Source organism: Corvus cornix, chromosome 23 (assembly GCF_000738735.6).
Source record: "Corvus cornix cornix isolate S_Up_H32 chromosome 23, ASM73873v5, whole genome shotgun sequence".
NCBI lineage: Eukaryota > Metazoa > Chordata > Aves > Passeriformes > Corvidae > Corvus > Corvus cornix.
In genome coordinates this window covers 3,760,759-3,788,524 of record NC_046352.1, presented here as the reverse complement: position 1 = coordinate 3,788,524, position 27,766 = coordinate 3,760,759, and the positions used below count along the sequence as shown (strand labels likewise).

General features: G+C 55.0%; 1 protein-coding gene and 1 long non-coding RNA gene across 4 annotated transcripts; one reads left to right on the top strand and one right to left on the bottom strand.

Annotated features, from left to right (window-relative positions):
- Positions 1–89: 89 nt before the first annotated feature.
- On the bottom strand, positions 90–23,360 carry ZNF652 (zinc finger protein 652). Its single transcript, XM_039564579.1, is given in 8 exon segments — positions 90–3,020; positions 3,022–3,091; positions 3,093–3,348; positions 3,942–4,086; positions 5,491–5,606; positions 6,375–6,522; positions 9,810–10,922; positions 23,104–23,360. Coding segments are annotated over 7 exon segments (1,812 nt in total). The 5' UTR covers positions 10,704–10,922; positions 23,104–23,360; the 3' UTR covers positions 90–2,837.
- A 161-nt stretch (positions 23,361–23,521) lies between these two features.
- LOC104683615 lies at positions 23,522–27,331 on the top strand. Of its 3 annotated transcripts, none has more exons than XR_005603584.1 (2): positions 23,522–23,580; positions 24,241–27,331. It is a non-coding gene; the product is annotated as an uncharacterized LOC104683615 (long non-coding RNA). The 3 variants fall into 3 exon arrangements; XR_005603583.1 differs by lacking the exon at positions 23,522–23,580 and adding an exon at positions 23,818–23,984; XR_005603582.1 differs by lacking the exon at positions 23,522–23,580 and adding an exon at positions 23,818–23,984 and having other exon boundaries at positions 24,238–27,331.
- Positions 27,332–27,766: the final 435 nt, after the last annotated feature.

Sequence of the window (27,766 nt, the reverse complement as noted above, 5' to 3'; positions counted from 1 at the left end):
TTCCCCCCTTTTTTTTTCCTGGAATAAATCCCTTGGAAACGACCCCGCCCCGCCCTCCCAGCATCTCACATCACCGCCAGACCGGGAAGAGGGGTTGGAATTTTTAATCTTCTTCCACAGAAAGGAAGTTCATAAATCCTCAGAGGAGTTCGATACAGAGCGGCCTCGAGGCCGAGGGGCGAAGAGCAGGGAAAAAAAACCGTCCCAGGTCTTTTGGAATTCTTGGAAGAGCAGCCTGAAGCCAGAAAATTTATTGAGAAAGGGAAAAAAAAATCCCTTTGCAGAAGCGGGATCCAGCCGGGATTTCTCGGGAATTTTCTCGGGAATTTTCTCGGGAATTCCAGCATTTGAAGCTCGGCTTTTGCCACAGGCCCGGGCAGGGAATTGCGGCACTGCCCGCGGCTGCAAGTGTGGAATGCAGAGAATTCCAGGGCGGAATTCCACCGGTTGGGAATTCGGGATTGGCTTTTCCTGCCCGGAGGGGAGAGGGGGATTGAAATATCCTGGAGGGAATGGTTAGAAAACGCCATTTCTGTTGCCAGGAGGGGTTTTCAGCTCAGCCAAAAGTGAGGTTTTTGGGGCCAAAATGGCCCTGACGGTTCCAATGTTTTGGAAAAACCAACATCAGGATTAGGAAAATGGTGGGAAAACATCCAGGAAGGAGCAAATTCCAGAGGTTTTCCCAATCCTGGGGGAGAATTCTGCCTTTTCTGGATCAAAACAAATCCCATCGACCACAACCAGGCCAAAATTCCACCTCTGGATCTCAGAATTCGGAGTTTGGTGGGACTGGGCTGGGAAAAGCAGCACAAGGAGGAGGAATTTCCAGGAAAAACGGATTTGCCAGGCATTGCTCTGGAGGGAGGGAGCAAAATCCTGGATCCAGGGGGGATTCAGTGGGAGAAAATCCAACCTGAGGGGTTCCAAAGGGCCCCGACATCCCAGCCCTTGGAATGGGGCAATTCCCACGGGAACAGCTCCAGCCGCCCATCCTGGATCAGGATTTCCCCAAAATCCCCGACTCTGATCCCTAAAAACCATCCCGGTTTCCTGGGATGGAGCTGCCCGGGAACATCCAGGAGCAGCTTCATCCCAAACTTCTCCCTGTCCCAAAAACCAGGCAGGAATTCCCTGTCCCTGATCCCACTGCATTCCCCAGAATTCCAGGAATTCCCTGTCCCTGATCCCACTGCATTCCCCGCTCCCAGGAATTCCCTGAGTCCTGGAGAGCAGCGCTGATTCATCCCTCGGCTCAGCCATCCCTCGGGAAGTCGGGAATCCCGCAGCGGAACATTCCCGCTCCCCCCTCCGGCAGATCCCTCCCTCCTTCCTGCTGCGCTTCCCATTCCCAACTTCCCCGGACCAGCAGGACAAAGCCTCCCTTCCAAGCCCATCCCAACAAAATCCACGGCCAGCAGCAGCGTCCGACCCCAGCGGCTGAAGAGAAACCGGGAAAAGGGAAATAAAGTTTAAAAAACCCCATAAAAACCCCAGGGAAGATCCCGAGCGATGAATTAAACCCAGGAACCACCCGCGGGGGGGGGGGGGGAGACCCTTCCAGAGACCTCGGGGGGGTTTTTTTTCCCCTCTCTTCCCTGAAGCACCTTGGATTTGTGGGGTTGGGGGGAAAAATGGGAAAATGGGAAAAGCATTTCTGAGGAATCACATTTGGGCTGATTATAAAAATTTCTCTATTGTACAACAGAGGTGCAGCTACACTGAAAAATTACACCGGAGATACAATTATCGTCGTTATCGCCGTCATTAGCATCGTTAGCATCATTAGCATCATTCGGTTTTGTTCCTTTTTTTCCTTTTTTTTTCCTTTTTGTTTTAGAAACAGATTCTACTAAATAGGATCTATACAAAAAAACCTCTAAAATAATTTCTGTAGTAAAATAAAGAGTGTGTTAGGGGAGCTACACGGAAACAAGAGGAACTTTTGGGGTTTTTTTCCTTTTTTTTTTTTTTTGGGTTTTTTTTTTTTGCTTTTCTGGGTTAATGCTCCGAGCTCGGGGTGCTGAAAGGAACCATTACATACACAGTGATCATTAATGCTCTGTATTAATTAACTCACAGCCTTTCCCATTAGTACAAAGAGCCCCGGGCCCGTCCCCTCTTTGAGGAGAAGGCCAGGATATAAAAGCCAAGCAAACCTCATCAGCTGATATGAAATTAGAAAATCCCACCAGTCTCAGTAGCTGGAATTTAGAAAAGTCACCGGGAAAACACAAATTCGGGGGGGGTTCAGTCCTGCGGGTCCTGGGGGTTCCGTGGGAGGTGACCGAGGGGGTTGGGGCAGAGCTCGGCCCAGGAGCAGGGAGAGGGGTGGGAGGGCAGATCCCGGATCCCAAAACTGGATCCCGGATCCCAAAGCTGGATCCCAGACCCAGATCCAAACCCCTGATCCCCAGCGCGGTGTGGGGTGGCACGAGGGTGAATCCCAGATCCCAAAGCTGGATCCAAGATCCCAAACCTGGATCCCAGACCCAGATCCCAGATCCCAGACCATGTCAGTGTGGCTGTGCCGGGCTGGCCTCGTCCAGGCGCTGCCGTGCCCGCGGTGGTTCAGGGGCTCGATCCCATTCCGGATCCCAAACCCCGATCCCAAGCGCGGTGTGGGGTGGTGGGAGGGTGGATCCCGGATCCCAAACCTGGATCCCAGACCCAGATCCCAGAGCTTGTCAGTGTGGCTGTGCCGGGCTGGCCTCGTCCAGGTGCCACCGTCACCGTGCCCACGGTGCTCCAGGGGCTCGATCCCATCCCGGCTCCCATCCCAGAGCCCATCCTGGATCCCGGCTCCCATCCTGGATCCCAGAGCCCATCCCCGGGCCGTGTCAGTGCGGCTGTGCCGGGCTGGCCTTGTCCAGGTGCCGCAGGAAGCCGCCGTCGCCGTGGCCGTGCCCGCGGTGGTTCAGGGGCTCGCTCTTGAACAGGGCGGGCGGCGGCGGCAGGTGCGGCACGGGGGGCACGGGCAGGTGCTGCGGGTGGTGCCCGTGGGGGGTGGTGCCCGGGCGGCGGCAGGGCCAGGGGGCCGTAGGGGTGCGGGAGGGGCCGCGGGGGCACGGCCGGGCTCAGCCCCAGCGGGGTCCCCGCGGCCGGCGGGGCCGGGCAGGGGCCGGGCAGGAGCGCGGGGCCGGCGGCGGCGCGGGCCGGGGCTGGTGCCGGGGCTGGTGACGCGGAAACATTTCTCCTTGTGCGCCTTGAGCATGTTGGAGAAGCGGAAGCGCTGCCCGCAGACGTCGCACGGGTACGGCTTCTCCCCGGTGTGCGTCCGCCGGTGCCGCTTCATGTTGGGCCGGCTGGTGAAGCTCTTCCCGCAGATCTCGCAGATGAAGGGCTTCTCTCCTGCCCCACACACACACCACACACACACACGGTGGCCATCAGGGCACCTGGAATGCTGCCCTGATTCCTGGGAGAAGCCCTGGAAAACTCCCCGTGTGCCTGGGAGAACACCTGGCATCGCAGCCGCTGCCTTCGGGGCCAACGGGGTTTGGGGACAAACGGCTCTGAAATCCTGGTTCTCCTCAGGGTAAAGGGCTTCTCTCCTGCCCGACACACACAGAGCGGCTGGAAAAGTCCCCTGACTCCTGGGAGAAGCCCTGGAAAACTCCCCTCATCTGTGGGGAAGCACCGCTGCCTTTGGGGATCAAGGGGGCTTTAGGCAATCCTGGCTCGGTTCGGGGTTTGGGGCCAAAGGGCTCCGGCAAGGGGCTCCCCCAGCCCAGCCCAACCCAAGCAGGAAACAACCCCGACCCCCAGGGAACTCCCTCTGAACTGGGGAATCCCAGCTCAGGTTCCTACAGCGGCAAGGAATGGATCCAAGGCCACGAACGGACCCCTCCCACCCGATTTTCCAGCCGGGTGACACCCGCACCCCCAAATCCCGAGGGAATCCAGCGGCAACGTCTCCTCCTGGAGGCTCTCCCTGCCCTTACCCGTGTGTGTTTTCATGTGCTCGTCGAAGTACTGCTTCATGTTGAAGTCCTTGCCGCACCACTGGCACATGAACTGCTTGTGCCCGATGTGGATGCTCATGTGCGAGCGCAGCTGGTACTTGTACTGGAACCTCTCGTCGCAGTTCTGCCGGGAAAAACGGGAATTCCGGGCTTTGGGAAGCTGGGAATGAGCCCTGGGAGAGGAGGGGAGGGAGGGGAGGGCAGCGGCACCGCACAGAAATGAGGGATTGAAGGGATTTATTGAGGGCGGGCCTCGGGCCGGGATAAAGGTGAGGGTCAGGAGGGCGGAGAGGCTGGGATCGTGTGGGGAAGCTGGGATCGTGTGGGGGAAACTGGAATCGTGTGGGGAAAGCTGGGATCGTGTGGGGAAAGCTGGGATCGTGTGGGGAAAGCTGGGATCGTGTGGGGGAAACTGGGATCGTGTGGGGGAAGCCGGGATCATGTGGGGGAAGCCGGGATCGTGTGGGGGAAGCTGGGATCGTGTGGGGGAAACTGGGATCGTGTGGGGGAAGCCGGGATCATGTGGGGGAAGCTGGGATCGTGTGGGGGAAGCTGGGATCGTGTGGGGGAAGCTGGGATCGTGTGGGGGAAACTGGGATCGTGTGGGGGAAGCTGGGATCGTGTGGGGGAAGCCTGGCAGGGACGGGGTTATTCCAAGAAAAAAGGGTTTCCGTGCGTTTGGAGGTGCCGGGTCCCAGCTCAGCCCTGTCTCCACTAGAGGACTCTGCCTCCCTCCAAAGCAGCTCCTCGCCGCCCTTCCCGGCCTCTCCCCGGCTCTTTCAGAGGGAATTTCTGTCCCTGGAATTCTCATCCCCGAGCCTGCACCACCGCTGTTCCTGCTCCGTGTCTTCTCTCCCAGCCCCGAATCCCATCGGGATTCCCACAGATTTCCCCATCCCCTTCCCTGCTTCAGCCCCTTCCCAAGGGCAGGCAGGGAATTTCAACCCCGAATTCCCAGGAATTTACCAGGGAATATCCCACTTCCCACCAAACTGAACTCAGACTCAGAGCATTGGCTGAGATTTTTGGGAGTTTCTTGGAGAACTCCGGGTTTTCCCCCAAAAAACTGAAAGTTTTGACTTCTCCCAGTTCCCATTTCCAGGGAAAATTAAAAGGATTTGCCGTGCAGGGAAAACTGGGATTCAAATCCTTTTTCAGTGGGAAAAACACAACCAAGCAAATCCATCTGTGCTGGGATCGCCGCTGGGTGATTCCTCCACATGGAGAATTCCCAAACTCCGATGAGACCGCCCCTCATCCCCACACCAACCAATCCCATTCCCACCCCCTGGAAATGTTCCCTATGGATTTAACCCCCTCAGTCCCTCCAGAGATCCCTGAGGGCGGGGTGGGGGGGGCGGATCTGTGCTGGGATCGCCGCTGGGCGATTCCTCCCCACGGAGAATTCCCAAAACTCCGACGAGACCACCCCTCCTTGCCGGGGCACCCAGTGCCATTCCCCCCTGCTGGGAGCGTTCCCCACGGATCCACGGCCACGGATTCCCCCTGGGAGCAGCAGCTGCCTCACCTCACAGCGGAAGGGCTTCTCCCCCGAGTGCTGCAGGGAGTGCACCTTGAGGGACATGCTGCGCTTGAAGGACTTCCCGCAGGTCTCGCACGTGAAGGGCATGTCCTTGGTGTGGGCTGCAACACAGCGCGGTCACAGAGGGGCTGGGAGAGACATTCCCGAAAACCCCGAGCAGGGAACCCATTCCTGCCGCCGGTTTGGGGCTACAGACCGAGCTGTGCTCACACCGGGGCTGAGCAAAGCTCAGACGGCCGGGATTGTCTGGTTTTCACGGAATCCCAACGTTTTTTGGGGTGGAAGGATGTTAAAGACCCCTAAAGATCCAGTTCCAACCCCTCCCGCTGTTCCAGGTGGCTCCAACCTGGCTTGGGACGCTTCCAGGGATGGAGCAGCCACAGCTTCCCTGGGAATCCCATCCCAAATCCCACCCAAACCTCCTCTCTTGCAGAGGTTCTCCTGCTACCATCTCTGTTCCCTCCCACCACAAGTTTCCCCCTTTGGAGTGAGTTTTAACTGAACAGGAGAGGAACCAGCCCATGCCTGAATAATAAAGATAAATAATAACAATAATGATAATGATAATAATGATAATCTTTGGGAAGTGCCACGCTGGGGGAAGGAGACGAACCAGCCCTGCCCTATTCCAGTGGGAAGCCATTCCCTGGGTCCTGTCCCTCCAGGCCTTGTCCCCAGTCCCTCTGCAGCTCTCCTGGAGCCCCTTTAGGCCCTGCAAGGGGCTCTCAGCTCTCCCTGGATCCTTCCCTTCTCCAGCTGAACATTCCCACCTCTCCCAGCCTAATTTTTCCCTGATTATTTTAATTTTCCCAGATAATTTTCCTTCCCAAAGCCCCGACCCTGGCTCCCAGCAGTGCCCCCCGACTCACCAACCATGTGTTTGCGCACGTGGGCCATGGTGTAGAACTTCTTCTCGCAGATCTCGCAGGAGAATTTCTTCTCGGCGTAGCCGTGCACGATCTTGATGTGCTCGTGGAGGGACCAGAGCTTCTTGAAGGATTTGTTACAGGAAACGCACTGGGAACGGCACAGAGAGAGGGACGGGGGTGAGGGAGGGTCGGGCTCGGGGGGTTAAGCCAAGGTTTTGCTCTGGCACGACAGAAAAAAAAAAGCCCCAAACGGTGCAAACGCTGCCTCGGAACGTTCAATTCGTGATTTCCACCTGAGAGGAGCAGGAGGGGAGGATTCCCAAAATCCAACAGCACAGAGCCGCCCAGGGACACCTCACAGGCCTGGTGCTGCTGGGGGGGATCCAAACCCTCGGAGAGAGAAAATCCAAACCCTCAGAGAGGGAAAATCCAAACCCTCAGAGAGGGAAAATCCAAACCCTTGGAGAGAGAGGGATCCAAACCCTCGGAGAGAGAGGGATCCAAACCCTCGGAGAGAGAGGGATCCAAACCCTTGGAGAGAGAGAGGGATCCAAACTCTCAGAGAGAGAGGGATCCAAACATTTTCAGTGAGAAGGATCCAAACCCTTGGAGAGAAAAGGATCCAAACCCTTGGAGTAGAAGGAATCCAAACATTTTCAGCGAGAAGGATCCGAACCCTTGATGCAGAAAGAATCCAAACCCTTGGAGTGGGAAAATCCAACCCCTTTCAGTGATAAAAACCCAAATCTTCAGAGCAGGAAGAATCCAAACCCCTGGAGAGGGAAGAGCCCCACAGAGCTGGAGGAGGCCGACACCACTCAGATCCCTCCAACCCCATCCAGCCCTTCCTGACCCCTCAATCCTGGTGTGGCCACTCCAAGCTCCCTGATCCTTCTGCCTCTCCATGGAAAGCAGCTCCCATCCCGCTGGAGACTCTGGGATCAGCTCCTGGAGCAAATCCAGGCGTCACCTCCTCCTCCTGCCATGTTCTGGCTCCTCGTTTATTAAAGGGATCACTGGAGGTCCGAAGCGACACCGGAATGTGAGAATTCCTTCCCAAAACTCCTGTGGGATGTCCAGGAACTCAGCCCCCAGGGGATCCATGGGTTTTCAGGCAGCTCTTCCTAAAAACTCCATTAAAAAAATCTGTGTCCGACGTGGAAAACTCCAGCTGGAAATCCGGGTGTGTGAGGGAACCGAATCATCTTCACCTCTGGCGCCTCAGGACTGTGGGGTTTTTTTTGGGACATCTCCATTTCCCAGCCCATCAATTCCCCCCCTTCCCTGTCAGTCAGAAGGGCTGGGCGTCGATTAATGAACAAATTAATCAATTCTGCTGATTTGGGCTGCTTCTTCTCCGCGTCCACAGGGCTGGGATCTCTGCAGGCTCAGGAATTCTGGTGCAGCTCTGCCTCCACGATTCCCGCTGGGATTTCCCTCTTGGAGGGATGGAGGGGGGGGGAAATTCCTAGAGAGTAAAGAAATGCTATGGAATGCTCCCAAATCCCGGGATTTCCAGCGAAACGAGCCCTTGGAGAGGTCACGTCTACAACACAACTGAGGATTAAAACACCGACACCGAGAGGGAGCACGCAGAGCTCAAGGTGACACCAGGAATTCAGTGAAGGCGCCGATTCTGATGGATGAAAAAGCAGGAATTACCTGGAAAAAACGGATTTATTCCATCCCTGGGATGAAAATCTGGGAGGAGCCAGCCCTGATTATCACTCCACTCCAATATCAAACGGGTTTTATTCCGGGGCAAAGCTCCCCCCTTGACACATTTAACCCTGAATTCAGGGAAATTTTCGCGCTCCCTCAATTCCTATCGCCAAGGGGAACGGAAACACATCCACAGGCAGCTGGAAAACACATCCCAAAGGTCAGGACAGGAAAAGAATTGCTGGATTTAGGCTTGGATACTGAGGTGACTCTCAGTGCTGCTGGCACTGGGGAAGTTTGGGGACGTTTCTGGACCGGATTCCTCTGGATTTAAACCGTAATTTCTACAATTTCTCCTCTTCCTATCACTTTTGGTGTGTGGATGGCTGCAGGATATTTCTCCACTTTATGTGTTCAAATTATTCAGGAATTCCTGCTTAAATTTCAATTCCTGCTTTAATTCCTTTAATTGCTGCTTAAATTCCATGCTGTGAATGAGCGCCCCTGGGTGCTGGGGCATCCCTTAAATTCCCACTTCAATGTTCCCTGCTGCACTGAACTTTTTAAATATTTCTTTCAAAAGCTGCAAAAATTAAATTTGTATTAATAAATCCTTCCTCCAGTCTTCCTGCTCTGGGCTGAGACATAAGGAGAACAAAAAGCCAGCACAGAGTCACAGAGAACTGGGAAAAGAGCTTGGAAAAGAGGAATCGCAGCAAATATTCCACGTCTCCCACACAGGGGGGATTGAGGATCAACCCAGTTCAGCACTGAAGGCAAACAAAGAGTGACAAAATGTTCAGTTATTGTGGCCAAACTCTCACAAAAAACCCCTTCTTGCCCTAAAAATTCCAGCTGCCCAAAAATCCAACCGGAGCTGCTGTTGCTGCTGGGAGGATTTCAGGAGGAGGTGGGCGAGAATAAGGCCAAAAAAGCCAGTTTGGGGTGCCAGAGAAAGCAGCAGATTTGCCCCAATTTCCCAGGACAGAGGTGCCCACGGGCCAGGCACAAACCCCAGAGGGATCACAGACTCCGGAGCTCTTCCCACAGCTCCCAGAACTTCCCACCAGAGCTGTTCCTCCCACTGCTGGGGGCAAATCGGAGCTGCTGGGGAGAAAAACAGAGATTTTGGTATCTTCAGAGAGATTTGTGGGGTTTTCACGCTGGGGAAGGGGCAGGCTCGGGGTTCAGGTTCTGAATTCCAACCCCCTAAAAGCACTCTGGGAATTCCTGTATCCCGTTGTCTCAGTGGGGTTTAAGGTCCCATTTTAAGCCCAGCTCAGGTCTTGACTCCACTTTGCCTCTCTCACCTGCTTGCCTCTCCAGGACCTCAGAGATTTCCCGTTCCAGTGAATTCCTGGAATCCCATTTTCCCTGGGAACCTCACCTGGCCACGCTGTGGGACTGAAAGCCCTGGAATTCTGAACTCGGTGAGAGCTGCAGCTGCTCAGCAGCAGGAGGAGGAGGAGGATTGACCACAGAGCTTCCGATTTTTGGGAGCAGTTACTCTGGATTCTGACCCTGTTAAAGCAGCTTTGTGTTCCCAACTCACAGTTTACTCCTGGAGCAACTGCTCAGAGCAGCTGAACTCTCTCTTCCCTGCCATCCCCTCCTTTTGGGAGACCCCAAAATGTGGGATGAGGCAGAGACAGGGCCTGGCTCAGAACCTGGGGCTGTGCAAAAAAGAGATTTTCCCCCTGTGAAGCGTCCAGCAGCCGGATCCAGGGCACGCCGGGAGGAGTGGGGATCTGGCAAGCAGGTGAGCAGACCTACCTGGATGTTTTTTTCACAGTCAGTTTGCTGGTGGAGGGACAGCTCACTCTCTAGCACAAATTTCTTCCCACATTTGTCGCAGATCTGCATCCGCCTGTGAGTGACGTTCATGTGCTTCTCCAGGTACCAGCGTGTGTTAAACACCCTGGGGCACTTCTCACAGGTCAGAGTCTCCTTCTCTTCACACTTTGATTTCTGCACAGGTGCCTTGGGCTCCTTTGCAGCTTTCTTCTTACGCCTGGGGGGCTCCACGCTCTTTCTACGCCCCCGCGTAGCTCTGGGTGCCGGGGAGGTGGCGGCTGCCGCGGCAGAGGCGGCTCTCCTCGTTCTCCTCTGGGCAACACTAACCTTCTCCACTCTTTTCTCCTTTTTCTTCTGCCTCTCATTCTCCTCATAATCATTACTGTCTTCCGTGGCCTCTTCCCCACTGTCACCCTCCTCTTCCTCACTGCTGGTCTTAAGGACAGCAGTGTCTTTGGACTGGGAGGGGACACCCTTCTCCCCTTTGGACACATTTAAGGTTTGGTTGTTAAGGTTTACCTCCACTATAATCTGCTCCCTTTTGTAAGTCACTTCATCTTCCTCCTCTTCCTCCTCCTCAGAGTCGTCAGAGTTTTCCCTGTCTTCTTTCACAGCCCGGACCTCTCCTACCGCTCTGCTCTCCCTGAAAAACGGCTGCTCCTCCCTCTCGTGGAGGTGGCCTTTGCTCATTTTGCTGTCCACCAGCACCGAGAAGGGGCTCCCTGACTCCCTCTTGTACACCTTGGTGGACAGGTCGAGCTCCTGGCTGGGGTAGAAGGCGGGCGGCCCCTGCGCCCGGCGCGCGTCCTCCTGCGCCATGCCCGCCCCGGGGGGCTCCCCCAGCTGCTGGCAGGCCTTGGCTGCTTGGCTCATCTGGGGGGGCTGCTCCGGCTCATGGAGCGCCTTCCATCCCACGGAACCCGGCGGGGAGCTGCGGCTCGCGGGGGCTCCTCGGGCCCGGCGCCTCTTCCATCGGAGCCCGGCGGGGTTCGGGGTCCTGGCTGCGGTGGGGCGGGGGTCGGGATCACGGCAGGGGCAGGGCGGGGAGGGTTCTTCTGCAGGAAGCGGCCGAGGAGCCCTCGAGCATTTTATCTGCAAGAGACAATGGAGGGAAGAGTCAGTCGGAAAAGAATCGCTGGAATCGCGGCAAACTCTGCTTTTGCAGGGCTGGGGGAAAGGCCGGGGGTGTTTCCAGGAGGAGCTGAGGGCGGGATGGGTTGGGAAAGGGAGGAACGAACAGCAGGGACCGGGACTGGCAGCAGATTCCCAGGGATGAAATCCAGGCAATGGACACTCTCCATCCACCACAGACCACCACAGCTGCTCCTCCTCCTCCTCCTGGGTTTCTGGGAGCACTGATGGCCGCCAAACTCCGCTCTGCCCCCACAAACACGGGGCACACCCACTCCAGAACGCCCCCAACCTCCCCCAGCCCATCCTCGCCTATTCCAGAGTCGCATTCCAACAACGGAGAGGTGCCTGAGGAATTCCAGCGGAGCCGTTCTCACCTTGCAGCACTGAACCCCGCACCGGGAACACCCCAGAGATCCCTCAGGCAGCCCCTGGATTTTGAGGGATTGGAGGCAATTCTCCCTTTGTCTCACTCTCCCTTCCCCCAGCTCCTTAATCCCCAGTGCGGCAGCCGAACACCATCAGTGTGCCCATCCACATTTCCCCGCGGTTTTCCAGGCTGGAATTTGCCCAGGACGCTGCCACTTCCTCCTGCAGAAAGCGCCACGTGCTCGCTCCTCAGGGACACAAAGGATCGATCCCTCCCCCGGGACAGCTCCAGTTTGGGAGCTGGGGATTGCAACACCGAGCCCGAGGCTTCGGGCTGGGCTGATCCCATCAGGAACACCCTGGGAATTCCGGAGCTAAACCTGGGATCTGAGGGTGTGGGGAGGGGGAATTAAAGACAGAGACGTCCCCAGATGGTTTGGGGTGGAAGGGACATCAAATCCCATCCCGTTCCATCCAGGGACACCTCCCACGATCCCAGAGTGCTCCGACCTGGCCTGGGACACTTCCAGGGATGGGGCAGCCACGGCTGCTCCGGGAATTCCATCCCAGCCAGGAATTCCTTCCCAAGATCCCATCCAATCCTCCTCACTTCCAGAGATTCCTGTATTATTATTTCTGTTCCCTTCCACCACAATTTTTCCCCCTTTGGAGTCAATTTTCAGCGAAGAGGAGATGAACCCACCAAAGCCTGAATAATAAATATTGATATAATAATAATAATAATAATAATAATAATAATTATTATTATTATTATTATTATTATTATTATTTTTGTGAAGTGTCATACTGGGGCAAGAATGGAAAAATAACCAGTTTGATCATAAACTTAATTAAAACAGCTTCTTGAGCACTTCTCCAGGGTTCCCAAATTATTCCAGAGCATCCTGAAGGTGCCTGGCAGTGCCTGCAGCCTCAGCACCACAGCAGGGCCCATTCCCACTGCTCCATCCTCAAATCCCACATTCCCAGCTCCACAGGAAATCCCTGGAGATGGGCTGTTAACACTGGCTTGTGGTCACAACTCACATTCAGACGGAAAAATTATAAAATAACGTGGTTTTGGTGAGGCAAAATTCCCAACCCTACACCCAGGAAGCCGTGGGAAGGATGAATCCCAGTTTAGCTTTTCCTTCGAGCGGAATGAATTATTCAGGAGCTCAGAAAAATCCCTGTTCCATGCAGAAAATACCTGATCATTTCCTCATCGTGTTAAGCATCTCTAGGAATCTGCAGGAGGAAATCAGGAATTCCACCGCAGAGCCAGGAAAGCACAACATTTGCCAGGAAAAGGAAATTTCACCTTCCCCCCCATTTACTGAATGGCAAAAAACTCCTGTCAACGTCTCACCTCTGCTCACTGAAGGGATATTATGTGTAAAAAACCACTTTGTATCAACAGGTACCACCTCAAATCAAGCCCACAGAGGGGTTTATTCTGAATTATCAAAGCTGCTTGCTCCGAAAGCCACTTCACTCTGCAGCATCAGTCGCTGCTGTGGCTTTGAACCTTCCACTGCCACCCTCGAGGGACCCACAACTTTCAAAACCATTATTTAAATGTAAAGCAAACCCCTCCTCAGCCCTTTAGTACAAACAGCAGCTCTGAAATACTGCCCCAAAAATGCTCTTAAAACACTTTTTCCCCCCCTTTGAAATTTCTAATCCCAAAGCAGCGTTTGGGTGTTTTTAATCCCCCTCCTTTTTTGTTGTTTTAAAGGTGAATTTAATTTTATCAACGCCGATTTTTCCACAGAATGAATTCCAGTCACGCTGCCAAAGCGGAGATGCAGACCCTGATTAAGATGTAAAAAGGAAACAAGAGTTTCAAAGCGATTTTTGATGCTTATCAAGCCCCAAACCTGGGGAATATCTGCAGAGCGAACCCGAGCAATCAAAGATCACACGAGGTTTGCAAAGTCTCCGACATGAAAGGCTGGAACTCCGAACAAAAAAAGAGCACAATTTGCAGACAAAAGTGTGGGTGGAGGAAGCTGTGAGTGTGTGGGAGCGACTTCACACCGAGCTTCTGAAGAAAAACCGCATTTTTTTTGGTGTTATCGGCACTAAAAATAGAGAGAATCGGGCTCGGCTGGGGAGGCCTCGGGGCCAGCGCTGTGTGGGGACGGGCGGCGGAATCGGAGCCGGGAAGGACTGGAGGGAAAGGCCGGGATTCCAGGAGAAAGCTGAGGAAAAACCGGGGGTGTGAGGGAAAACTGGGGGAAAACTGCCCGAGGGTGTGAGGGAAAACTGGGGGAAAACTGCCCGAGGGTGTGAGGGAAAACAGGATTTCAGGAAAAGCCCGAGGGCATGAGGGAAAACAGAGGAAAAACAGAGGGCGTGAGGAAAAGCTGAGGATTTCAGGAAAAGCTGAGGGAAAACGGAGGATTTCAGGAAAAGATGAGGGAAAACGGAGGATTTCAGGAAAAGATGAGGGAAAATGGAGGATTTCAGGAAAGCTGAGGGTGTGAGGAAAAGCTGAGGGTGGGAGGGAAACAGGATTTGAGGAAAAGCTGAGGGTGTGAAGGAAAACTGAGGATGTGAGGGAAAACTGAGGATGTGAGGGAAAACTGAGGATGTGAGGGAAACAGGATTTTGGGGGAAATGAGGATATTAGGAAAAGCTGAGGGGGTGAGGGAAAGCTGAGGGCATGAGGAGGAGCTCAGGATTTCAGGAAAAGCTGAGGATGTGAGGATGTTTTCTCACTGAAACTCCGTGAAATCCTCAGGTGACGTGAATTCTGGAGCGTGAACCGGCAGGGAAAAACCACGGATTGCAGTGGAAAAACTCAAAGTGAGGGCTAAAATGCCATTTTTGGGGTGTCCTGTGCAGGATTGGACTCGATCCTTGCGGGTCCCTTCACTCAGGATATTCCAAGATTCCACGAACGGGTCCATAAGAGCTAAAAAAAAACTCTGCAATACTGCAATAAAAAAGCCTCAATAAACTCTCCCGGTTGGAAGCACAGGTGCCTGGAACAGGCCCAGCCGCTCCCAAACAGTGGGAAAACACATCTGGTCCCGGTTCCATCCCTTAGGAAGAGCAATCAGGGCTATCCCACAGGAGGGAATTATTTAAATTATTTCTCTTAGCCCCCAATCCCTTCTTTCTTGTGCATCCCGCCTGCTTTAGGTGCAAAAACCCCTGAAAATCTGTTTTTAAATGGTGAATTTTATCTCCCAGAGCCTCACTCTGGCACATCCCGGTGCTTTTGCATTTCCATGGGAAGTGTTGGAGCCGCCTGAGCCCATGGAAATGCAAAATAAATGCAAAATAAAAAGCTGAGTGCTGCTAACGACCCTATTCCCATCCCCATTCCCATTCCCAAACCTCGGGACCCTGCAAGAGCAGCTCAGCAGAGCCTCAAATGATCAGGAAAATAATCCTGGAAAAGGAACCGGGGAAGGGAAATCCCATTTGCCACAATTTGGGAATGCTGCGACGTTTGGGAACAGCATTCCCAGCTCCTGTGGGAAACAGAGGAATCAGAGCGCCTCCTGTCACTGCCAGCCCCGAATTCCCTCGGAACAGCTTTTCCCTCAATTCCTGTGAAGAATCGGGTCCGTGGTGACCGTGGGGCTGTGTTTGGGTGGGCTTCTGGCCATTCCCAGAATAATCAGGGAGAGGTCCTTGGCAGGGACACAAAAGCGCGGAGAAGAGGGGATAAATCCTGTAAATTCTGCAATTCCTGGGCTGGGCAGAGGCGTTTTTTATAGGATAACCCGAGGATGCAGCTCCCACCTCATCTGGCCCTTTTTCCAGCTGTTTTTTGGCCATTCCCAAAATAATCAGGGATAAGGTCCTAGAGAGCCTTGGCAGGGACATAAGAGCCTGGAGAAGAGGGGGTAAATCCTGTAAATTCTGCAATTCCAGAGCGCGTCCCACAGGACAGAACGCAGCTCCCACCTCATCCCGCTGCTTTTCCAGCTGTTTTTTTGGCCATTCCCAAAATAACCCGGGGTAGGTATTTTGCTGACTCAGCTGGCAGCTTGCCTCCAAGTGTTCCCACAGGCTCCTGGAAAATCTGATTCCCAAATCCCAGGAAAAAAAAAGAAAAAAAGAAAAAAAAATCAATAAAATCCTGCCACTGAACCATTAAAACCATGAGGAGAAACCCTCGGGCTCTTCCCATTCTTCAAGAAGAATGATCCGGCTGCATCCAGAAATTTGGGAGACACAAAGCCTTTCAAACCGGCCACTCCTGGATTTCGTTCAAGCATTATCTCCACGAAAAATCGTCCCAGAGGTTTCCATGTGGGAATTTTATAACCCCTCCGGTTTTGCAATAAATGGGGGGTTTTTTTATTGGCTCTAAAGGAGTTTTAGATTCAACAGCTGCAAACTCAACGCTTTTCTTGAGGTAGAAAAAAAAAGAAATCTTAAAGTTTTAGTTCTTTACCCTCAAATCACAACTCCAGGCCCTTCCCACCACCTGATACACCTAAAAATTAAAAAGCTGTGGCTGAATTAGGAAATTCCAGGTTTTCTAATCTCTTCCTGCATCTTCCGGCAAAACCCCCCCCCCCCGAAAATAAGATTAAAACACCCCCAGGTGGTTCCCACTCACATTTCCCATCTATCCCTTTTCTGTCATAATCTGGTAATTTTTAGACAAAAAAAAAAAGCTTTCTGTGATCACATTTTGACTCTTTAAATTTGTAAACTCTCCAAACAGGTGCCCAAACTCCTTTTTTCCTTTAAAACCTCCTATTTTCACCCCTCTCTGCTCACGTATCTTGAGGAAAATGAAAGCTGCGCTAAGATTTAATTCAGATTTTATTTCAATCATGGCACTTCCCACTAATCAACACCGACCCCGAGCTGGCACAGGGTCGCAGGAACCCGGTGTAAATCCCAAAAAGGAAATCTGTCATCAGGATCTCTTGCCCAAAATTAGCATTTTTGCCCCCAAAGAGGCCCCAGAGGTGTCTCGGTCTTTGGATATGCAGAGGTGTAAATGAAGTGTCAATGGCCTGCCCCAAAGCTCCAGGAGCAATTCCTACCTGGGCACCTCCCTGCAGGAAAAATCTCCATTTAAGCAGGAATTCGGCAAAAATTAAGACTTTTTTTATGCCCAGCCTCTTAAATGAAACTTTTGCAATGGGGAAAATGGGGAAAACCAGCAGATTTTAGGGGTTTTACAGAAGAATTCAGGAATTTCTCGCACTGCACATCCCTGCCCTGGCCCAATTTGTATTTTGTAATAATAAAACGCTGGAATAATTCCATCAGAATGTCCCACTGAGAGAGTCTCTCACTCACGGCTTAATATCATTTTTAAACCCTTCTGGATTCATTTCCAGGCTGCCAGCTCATCCTAAAAAGCCCTGCTCGACACTTTGGAGCTCTGCTGAGAGCGGAATGCGGCAGAAAAAAAGAAGATTTAAACAGCAAAAAAACATTTAAAAAAAATCCTCTTTGGCTTCCCAAAGCGTGCACTGGAAGTTTGGTCCCAAAGTTTGCTCCTCTCACACCCCTGGAATGTGCTCGTGGAGAGGATCAAAATCCTCCCCGGTTTTCATTCTGGGCTCTTTGCACCCCGCAAAATTTGGATTTCGGGATCCCCCAACAAGTTTGGGCCGCCCCAAAGCCCGAGGGGCTGCCCTGGGGAGATGCTGCAGCTCCAGGAATGAGGCACCAGGGCTGGAAAATCCCGAGGGGAAGAAAGGGCTGGCGGCGGGAGCTTCCCCTCCTGTCCTCACCTGGACTCCTCCTCCCGCCTCTCCCTCTCAAACCTGCCACAAAAACCCCGCTGAAAACCGTGGCTTTGTATCGTTTGGTGGGATTTTAATGGGATTTCCTGAAATCCCAAACTCTCCTCAGTGCTGATGGACAAACAGCTCCAGGAGCTTCCCCTTCCTGTCCTCACCTGGACCTTTTTTGGGATCTCCCTCCAAAATCCCATAAAATCCCCGCCTCATCCACCCGCAGGGGCTCGGTTTTACACTTCCCAGGGGGATTTGAGCAGCTGAATTCCCAAATTCTCCTCAGTGCTGACAGACAACTCCAAGAGTTTTTCCTTCCTTTCCTTACCTGCACTTCTCCTCCCACATTTCCCTCTCAAATTCCCACAAAAACACCCCTGAAAACTCTGGGTTTGTGTCTTTTAGTGGGATTTTCACTGCTGAAATCCCAAACTCTCCTCAGTGCTGATGGACAAACACCTCCAGGAGCTTCCCCTTCCTGTCCTCACCTGGACCTTTTTTGGGATCTCCCTCCAAAACCCCATAAAATCCCCGCCTCATCCACCCGCAGGGGCTCGGTTTTACACTTCCCAGGGGGATTTGAGCAGCTGAATTCCCAAATCCTCCTGGACCGGCCCCGAGGTTGCCACCAGGACGCTCCACGCCGGTGTGACCCGGATTCAGTCGGGTGCTGCCAAAGCTCCGGGTGCCAACCCCAAAGCTCCCCCATTGTGTTCCCCGGTGTCGCCACGCTCCCGCAATTCCCGCCATTCCCGGCTTATCTCCGGCAGCTCCGCAGCCTCTGGAGCTGCCGAGCTGCTCCCACACCGCTTGTTTCAGGAGCACAAGGTAAACTTTGGGGGAAAACAGCCCGATTTGGCTTTGACAACATGGACAAAACGTGGCTGAGCACGTCCCGCCCCACTGGGGTTTATCAGGAATGAGATCCCAACAGAACTCCGCCGGGAATGAGATCCCAACAGAACTCCTCCGGGAATGAGATCCCAACAGAACTCTGGCAATGAGATCCCAACAGAACTCCGCCGGGAATGAGATCCCAACAGAACTCCTCTGGGAATGAGATCCCAACAGAATTCCTCTGGGAATGAGATCCCAACAGAACTCCTCTGGCAATGAGATCCCAACAGAACTCCTCTGGGAATGAGATCCCAACAGAACTCCGCCGGGAATGAGATCCCAAACTGAAGATCCAACTCTGGGAATGAGATCCCAACAGAATTCCTCTGGGAATGAGATCCCAACAGAACTCCTCCGGGAATGAGATCCCAACAGAACTCCTCTGGCAATGAGATCCCAACAGAACTCCTCCGGGCAGGGATCGCACCTCTGCGAGGGAGCCAGAGCTGGCCTTGGAGACACAAAAATCCTTGCCTGATCCCAAAAAACCTTCCCAGGTTTTACAGGTCTCAAGCTTAAACCCCCTTCCCACCGGTTCCATGGATTTTATCCTATTTTTCCCTCTTAAATTCCTTGTCCAACTCCGGACATCCCATCCTGCTGATACTTTACTTATTTTATCCCATTTCCCCCCCGAATTCCATATGCAACTATGGACATCCCATCCCACCAATTCCCTGAATTTCATCCCATTTTTCCCCTTTAATTCCTTATCCAACTTCGGTCACCACGTGCAATTCGCCTCCCCACAAAGGCACATCCCATAATTCCACAATTCCGTAATTCTTCCCACCAGAGAAGCACTAAAAAAAACTCAAATAAGCAGGAATTGGGGATTTCGGGGCAGGTTTTCCCTCCTGCCAGGCACAGCAGCAGCAAAGTCCTGCACCTGCAGGGCCCAGCCGGGCTCCAACTCAAATATTTGCAGCTTTTTTTTGTGTACAGCATTCCCAAAAAATCCCGGAGCTCTGCGGATCAATGGACGCTCGTCTGTCAATTTTCAAGTCCAGAACTTCCTACTCGGGGAGGGGAAAAAAAGAGAATTTCTGCCACTTTCTCCTCCCAGGTACCACAAATATTCCTGCTTGGGAAGGGCTGGGATGGAATTCCCAGGGAAGCTGTGGCTGCCCCATCCCTGGGAGCGTCCAAGGCCAGGTCGGAGCAGCCTGGGATAGCGGGAGGTGTCCCTGGATGGGGTTTAAGGTCCCTTCCCACCCAAACCATTCCATGATTCCACATTCCCCCAGAATTCCAGCTGGAAAACTTTCCCTTGTTTTTATCCCAATGAACTTGGCTGAACAGGTTTTCCCTCAAATCCTAACCCAGATCCCGATCCCAGCAGCTCCCCTGCCTTTCCCATCACCTGCCTAAAACCCCACATTTCCAGGGGGGGAAAAAAAAATCCCCTTTCCAGGGAAAAAAAATCCCATTTCCAGGGAAAAAAAAAATCCTGTTCCCAAAGAGAGCAGCCCCAGCAGAAGGTGCTGGAAGAGCTGCTGGGAAATATTGGGAAAACTCCCAGTGTGAAACCTCCCGAGGGAAGGGTGTCAGGAAGGGCGCAGGAGCCTCCTGCAGCTCCTCTGTTAATGAGTTTAAGCTGCTGCTGGCACCGAGGCCCTGTCCGAGTTTCACTCCCTGTTTTCCAAGAGGGAGGAGCAACCTACAAAATTCCAGGTTCAAAATCCCTGGGAAAATGAATGTACTTTGGGAACTGGGCACAGGGAGTTTGGGTTTTTGGGGAAATGGGCCTGTTGTGCTTTATCAGGTATGAGAACAGCAGGAATTCTGCTCCCAAATCCCAGAAAAACACCCTGGAAAGGCATGAACTGGGACAGAATTTGCCTCTTTTTTTATGGGATGTGTTTATAAACCTCAAGGAGAAATCAGCTTTTTATTAAAATGCTCTTTAAGGGGGAAAATCCGTGACAGATCCCACACAGAAATCACCCCGCCGGAGTTTCACTCCCTGTTTTCCAGGAGGGAGGAGCAACCTACAAAATTCCAGGTTCAAAATCCCTGGGAAAAAGAATTTAGTTTGGGAATTGGGCACTGGGAGTTTGGGGTTTTTAGGGAAATGAGTCTCCTGTGCTTTGCCAATTGTGAGAACGACAGGAATTCTGCTCCCAAATCCTGGAAAAACACCCTGGAAAGGCACAAACCGGGATAGAATTTGCCTCATTTAGATGGGAATCAGTTTAAACAGATCAGCCTTTGATTAAAATGCTCTCTAAGGCATCAAATCTGTGACAGATCCCACATGAAACCCCCCTCTGGGTCAAGAGATTCCTTACATTTTGCTGCAATCCAGGAGCTGCTGGGAAGCTTTTTAAGGCCTTGTGTTTACAGTGGGAACAGCCGGGAATGAGGCCCTGGCATCCACGGCAGGAACAGGTTAAAAATGGCACTTTTTTGTTGGAAAACACTGCAAGAACTCAACCACGTTCCCTTGAGGGAGCTCAGGACAGGGATCTCACCTGGAGCCAGGACCTGCTTTAACATTTCAAGTGTGAAACTTCACGGGAATAAAACGAACTCTGCAGAAAAATCCACATTTTTTTTTCCTAATTATCGTGGAGGGAAAAAAACCTTCCAGATATTCACATAATAAAATACTGAAAGGACAAACAGCACAGATTCAGCAAAATGTAAATTACTGCTGTTTTGAGAGGGAAAATTATCTTTACAATTTACTTCATCTCCCTTTCAGAAGCCCTGGATCTTGCAGGGAGAGAGCAGAGCACGCTGAGAGCCTGTGCTGGAGGAATTTAACCACGGGGATGGTTATAAAATATTTTAATATCATAATTATCCACAGAAAATTAGAGAGCATCTCCCTCTCCTCAGCTGCCTGGGGCTTTCTTTCAGTTCTGCCTGGGGCTTTTTTTGTGGGGTCAGGAATAAATTTCTGGGGTTTTTTTTTCTTTTTTTTTCGGCCCCTGCGAGCGGCAGAAATGGGTCAGTGATGAGAGGGAGTTTTGTAAGCACCCGAAATCCACCTGTGCCTGTCCCAGGTGTGCTCTGGGCACATCCCTCCTCCTCCTCCTCCTCCTCCTCCTCCTCCAGGATATCTTGTTTACTGTGAAAGTCCACTTCAGGCAGCGCTCAGAACTCGGGGAGTCCTTCCCAAGGCGCTCCCGCACGGACATCTCCTGCTCTGACCCCAGGAAAAGTCTTTGCATAGATAAAAACTTCCAATTTTTTAGGTGAAATCGCAGCTCTCAAGGTAAAATTCCCACGTTCCATGATGCTGGCAGAGGGGAGCAAAGCCCAGCACCCCAATATCTTCTATTTTTGGATAATTTAGCCCCTATTTAGACCCTTCCTACAGAAAAACTCCCTCTGAAAACATCAGTTAAAGGTTTCCCGTACCACTCTTAGGTAATAAAGTCAATTAAACCCCTCAAAACTCACAACAATCTACAATGCCAAAGCCCCTTTTGATCAGATCAATGTTCAAAAGCTGTTCTGACAAACAATCCCAAGCCACAAACCATCCAGGGATGGTCCCAAATCTCCATCCCTGCAGCCCTGAGCCTCATCCCACAGAAAAATAAAATTATAAATCAACCCTTCACCCTTTGCAGCCCCCAAAGCGCAACCGCTTAGCTGGAAGAATAAAAAGCCTCCGTGATTTTGCACTTTTCTTTCAAACAGCCTCTGGAAAAGCTCTCCGAATTTCTGTCCCTCCGCTGCACCTTTGTGCTGGGAGTTCATATCCAGACCTTTTGATCACATCTGAAATGTCAGTGCTGCCTGCCCGGGGCAGGGACGGGGCTCTCCAGCCCTCCAGCACCTCCAGATTGCAGGAGATTGATTAAGCTCCATGAAAACAGCAGAGAAATGCACCTGGCACACAGGCAGAGAGGTAAAGGGGTTAAAACAGGGTGAGAGCGCTAAACTGGAGGTAAATTATCAGCTGTGATAAAACACAGGGGGAATGATCAGATATCAGAGCCACAAAGCCCTTTTAAAATCGCACTTTGCAACTCCACAACCCTCTTAACACCATCTAGAAAATGCGCTTTTTAAATACAGACCAGGCACCGAGGGAGAAACAGAACAGAACTTCCAGCTGGGAACGACCCAGGTGCTTCCCAAACCCACATCTCCTTCATCCCCAGCCCCAGCAGCCTCCCGCTCCCCACGCCGCTGCCAACAAAGCCGGTGCCAGCTGCCACTGCCAGCCCAACACAGCCCAGGGCAGCCCCTGGGAGGATGAAAAACGCGCATTCCTCACATCCTTCCTGCCCGCGGGACCTCCGTGGCTTTTCCCTTCCATCACTTCCACGCACAAATGAGATGCCAAAACTCAACTGTGATTAAAGGTCCTTATGTAATGCTGTAAGCCCGGGCAGATGCCGCTGTCGCTGCCTCGGCTTCTCCCTGCACCGGGACACCCAAAGTTGCACGGAAGGCGCTCAAAAATCACGCCCAAAACCCCAAGCCCGGGGCGCACGCAGCACAACGCGAGCCGGGAGCGCAGGGAAGGGGAAGGCAGCTGAAGGAAGAGGCTGAGGAGGAGAGAACCCCCCCGATTTACAGCCAGAGCACGGTGCCCGGTAACGCTTCCTCTCCTCACCTCCCCAGTGACAACTCCGGCCCCAAACCCGAGCGCGGCTGCGGGACCCGCGGGTGACACAAACCGCGACAGGGCAGGGGCCGAGGGGACGCGCTCCACATCCAAGTCCAAACCCCAATCCTGCAGGAATGTTGTCTTCCCTCCGCTTTGCTCCGGGAACTCACCTTCCCTCCCCTCCCCCAGGCAGGTGACACAGCCCGGTCCCCGCGGGGAGGGGACACAGAGCCTCCAACCCCCGGACGGAGACCCCCGGCCCCCGGTAGAGCCCCCGGACCCGGAGCAGCCCCCGGGCAGAGCCTCCAACCCCAGGGGAACCCCCGACCCCGAGCAGAGCCCTCCGACCCACAGCCCATCGCTGGCCGCCCGCCCCCTTCTCCTCCTCCCCCCGCGGGGGCTCCGCCGTCGCTCCCCCGGTGCCTCCGCTCCCCTCCCGGCCGTGAGGCGCCCGTGCCCCCGCTCCCCCCCGCCGCCCACCGCCGGGCCGGGCCTAGCGCTGCTCGGGCTGCGCCGCCAGGCCCGGGGGAAAGGAAGGGGGAAGGGGCTCGGCGGCCGCGCGGGCGGGCCCCGCACTCACCCAGGCCGGTGCCCTCGGGGCCGCCCCCGCCGCCGTCCATGCCGGGCGGCGCGGGGAGGGGGGCGCGGGCGGGCGCGGCGGCGGAGGGCGGAGGGCAGGGCGGCCGGGGCCCTCCCTCCCTGCCTTCCCTCCGGCCCCTCGCTCGGCCCCGCGCTCGAGTGGCCGCCGCCGCTGCCTCAGCCCGGGGCCGCCGCTCAGGCCCAAGGCGCTGCCGCCGCGGCGGGCGGACGCAGCTCCCGCTCCCCCTCGGCCGCCGCCGCCGCCGCAGCGCTACGTGGCCGCCGCCGCAGCCGCCGCCGGTCTCGCGGGGGGCGCGCGCGCGCGCGCGCGGGGTTGGGGGGGGGGGTGGCGGCGGGAGGCGCGCCCCGTGCCTGTACCGGTGCGCGGCGGTGAGCGCGCGCGGGGGGGGGGGGGCGGGGAGCGCGCTTGTGCGGCGGGAGCGCGCGCGGGCCGAGGCCGCGGTTGAAGGGCCGGGAGGTTTGAGGGGGGGACGAGGGGGGGGGTGGTTGCGTGTGTAAGTGCGCGTGTGCGGGGAGCGCGGGCGCGCGCGAGGCGGGGAGGGAACGGACCGTTGCTGAGGGGGGAAGGAGGGGGGGACAAAACACCACATAGGCCGAGGGAGCGGGGAGGCGGCGGTTGCGGGATCGGCAAGCACGCGCGTGCGGAGCGCGGACGGATAACACGGGGGGGGGGGGTAAACGCACAGAGCCGGCGGGGAGCGCGCGCGCGCGGGGGCGCGCACGGCTGGAACGGGGGCACACACGGGACACCCATAGGCCGGGAGGCGGCGCTGTGCGCATGCGCCGCCGGGGGCCGTTCCCGCGCGCCCGCCCCTTTCCCGCCGCTGCTTCACCTGAGGCGGCGGCGCGCGCGGGGCGCAGGTGAGGCCGGGGCGAGCGGCGCGCATGCGCGGGGACAGGGAGGGGGCGGCCTGAGGGGCGGGGGGCGCCTGCCCGTTACCCCGCGCGCGTAATTAGCGCCCGTGCCCTAATTAGCGCCGGCAGGTGGTCGCGGAGGTTGTGTGAGGGTGGGGGGGGCTTGTGACGGAGTGGGGGTCGCCCCGGCTCCCCCTCAGCGGGGCCGCCCGCTCGTCCGTTACTCCGCGCGGGTAATTAACAAGCCCGCTCTAATTAGCAGAGCCAGGTGAGCCGGGCAGGCCGTGGCCGCGCTGCGGTAAGCCCGGCTTGAGGCCTCACGGAGTCCCGGGGATGGCTCCTGCCCTCGGAGGTGACGGAGCTGCCCCTCAGGACCAGGTAAGGCCCCAGCGCCTCCTCAGCGAGGCCCCGAGTGATTTGCAGGAGCCTCAGCAGTCGGGCCCTTCTGTTCCGGTGCCAAACCCCAGCTCCCACTTGCTCAAATCTTCCTCTCCCCTTAACACGCTAATGACTACTTAACTCCAGCCTGCGGTTTCTTGATTACACCCTGATGAATGAGAGCGATGTGACAAGGAGCAGCACCTTCGGCAGGTAGTTGGTGACGGGCGTGGGGCTCCTGAAGGTCGGGGCCGCTCCTTCGCAGGCTGGCCCTGCCTTTTCCAGGTGCCACCTCCCCTGGGAAGCTGCAGAGCCTCGGCCACAGCCCCAAAACCACTGCTGGGGCTGTGTAGGAGGGGACAGCGCTGCTGTGGTTTGGGTTTGGCAGCCGTGAAGGAATTAGTGAGAGCAGCAGGCACCGAGAGGGGGAAGGGCACCAACCCCTTTGGCAGCGCTGCTGTTTGCCGAGGACTTCGGGGCTCTCTCTTGCCGCTTTGAGCTTTGAGTTCCTTTCCTAAATCCTTTAGTCCACAATCCCTAGCTGTGGTTTGTTTCCTCATCTGCAAATGCCCCCCTGCCCCCAACAGTGTAGGGCACTGGATTTGAGATTCTGCCAAAAAATCTCGGCGCCCTCACTCCCCCGGAGTTAGAAATACCAAATTCCAGAGGGTTTGACTTGCTCTGGATTCCTGAGCGTAAACCCCAGATCTGAGCTCCCTGTGCAGAGCAGGGATTGGAGCTCTCAGAGGCAAATTCAGGCCCAAGTTAAAAGGGCAGGGAAGGCTGGGGAAGCCCCGGGGTGGGATCAGAACAATGCTCCCAGTTTTCCTCCTTGCCCCAGCTATCCCTGGAGCAGGACAGAACACGCTGACCCAGACCACGGGAGCTGGTGCTGCCTCACCCAGTCCAGAGCTGTTCCAATCTCTGCTGGAAGCGGTCACCTGGAAGAACCTTGGAGTGTGTGGACACTGCTCCATCTGAGCCCAGCGCCCCTGGGCAGTGCAGCCTCTGGAGGAAAAGCAGGGAGATGATGTCAGGGCAGCTGCTGCTGCCGGACACCTCCGTGGATGTGGAGGATGCCAGGTGCTGGAATTCCCTGCCTTAGAGCGGGAAGGAGGAAGTACACCGGGGATTTTTTGTTCCTTGGAAGGTGAACGCACAAGAAGCAGCAACAGAGCCCCTCTCCCAAAGGTGGGATCTCAGCTGAGGGACGACGTAAAACAGAGGAGCACAGAGGAGGAGCAGAGCCATCAACCACTTCCACAGCCACCAAGGGGATCAGATACAAAAATCTCTGGGTTCCTGGCGTGATGGAAATAAGGGACTTGTCCTCCCAGCCCTGCTGGTGTCCCTCCAGCACTGGGGGTGGCCCAGGGAAGGGGCAGCTGCTGAGAGACTTTTGCTGTCCCCACGCTGTGGTTTGTCCCCAGGGCACCCAGCAGGGCACACTCCCCTGTTGCTGCTTGGCTGAGGCAGCTGACAGCTCCACGGCCCAGTTCCCACAGGGAATCGCTCTCCCCATCCCTCCCTGGGATCCCCAACACGTCGGGCATGGAGAGAGAGGGAAACCAGCCCCGAGCAGCCCCAGCCCCGCAGCTCTGCTCTGAGCACACACCTGCCCCAGAGCCAGAGATCCTTATCTGCCCCATTTCCTCTGCTGCTGGGTGACATCAGAGGCAGCTCTGGCCCTGCTGTGGCTCCTGGTGTCCTTCTCCCCTGCATTTTCCTTCTCTCCAGGTGTAAACAGAGTGGGAAAAACCCTCCTGTGTCAGGTGAAGGTGACACAAATCATCATCTGCCCCCTGAGCCCCTGCAGTCTCTCAGCTGTGGGTGACATTGGCTTCCCCTACAAACCAGATTTTTTTTGTCTAAGCAGCTTAGGGCCTTTCAGGGTGAAAAGTACAGCAAAAGTAGGAGAATGTGCTGGCCCAGGGGCTGCAGACACAGCAGAACGTGGTGCCACCCACCTGGGGGTTTTTCCTGGAGGCCTGGCTGCTCTGGGCTTGCTGAGGAAGCAGATGGGAGCTGTTGCTGCTCAGGGAGCAGCCCTGGCGCCGTGGGCAGGAGGAGCTCACACAGAGGTGAGCAGATGGCCCCAGCTGGAGGTTGCCGGTGCTGTGGGCAGGATCCGGGGCTCTGCCAGCCCGGGGGCTCGGGCCGCCTGCTCTGGGTGTTTGACACGGCTTTAGGGCTGGAATGCTCTGGCAGTGCCCAGCCCCGCCGTGCCACGTGAGCTGCGCTGCTCAGGGGCCCAGCTCAGAGCTCTGGGCCTGCCTCATCCCCGTTCCTGCTGGGAGGATTCTTGGGAAAACTCCTCCTCATGGAGCAGCACTGGCCCTTCTTCACCCTGTGCCTGGTGCTGTGTGAGGCCTCCGAATCCTGACAGTGCTGCCTTAGGGACAGCCTGCACCAGCAGGACTTGACACAGCTGGGACAATTTCTCCTTACCCAAAAGAGAAGAGTCCTTGGAGCTTGGTGCTGCTCGAGGATCCTGGAAAGAACAGGCTCTGCGGAGAGAAACTGAGGCACAGGTGCTGCTGACACCTCCAGCTCTGCAAGCCAGCCAGCCAGTCAGGCTTTGTCTTTTAGATCTCCTGCTCAGGATGCCCTGGAGCGATGGGAGAGGAAGCAAAAGGGAAACAAAGGGGTTTTCCTGCTGGATTTTGCCACAGGAAGCTCTGTGCTGTCCGAGGGAGCCGGGCCACTGCAGAGGAGAAGTTCAAGCAGAGGAAATTCCTGTTCCCGTTTTCCTTTCCCAGTTCAGTGGAAAGGCACAATTAAAGATTAATTGCCTCCAAATAACAGAGCAGAGCTCACACCCACCAGCACCTCCTTGTGCCTGCGATCAGAGGCAGCTCCGTGTGGGGGTTGTTCACTTTTCTTTGGGGTCCTGGGGGCAGGGGAACACGACTGCGGGATCAGAGCCAGCAGCCTCTGCATGAACACCACCAAAAAGTAAAATTTCCCTTTGGTTAGCCTTGGCTTTGTGCTTTTTTTTTTTTTTCCCCCTTTTTTAGATTCCTCCTGAGGGAAGTTCTAAAGTTCATGCTGGAGCAATTATTAAATACAAACGTCACTGCAGCAGGTGCTGGACGTTTCTGTCCCTGCACTAAAGGACGCCCTCTGCTCACATCGGCATCAGAGGAGTGCAGGAAGGGTCCTTGGCCTTGGCCAGGGTGAGGAACAAACTGGTTTAACTGGAGTCCTTTCCATTCCCACCCCATCTTCCCGAGGCTCACCCTGGAGCCAGGATGTGCCGGGCTGAATTCAGCAGCTCTGATGGAAAACAGGCCCAGGAGGAGCAGCTCAGCCCCGCTGCCAGCCGAGGAATCCTGGATCCAAACTTGGCGCTGAGCGTGGCTCCCCATCTCCCAGCCTGCCCTGGGCTGTTATTCCTGCTCTTTTCCACG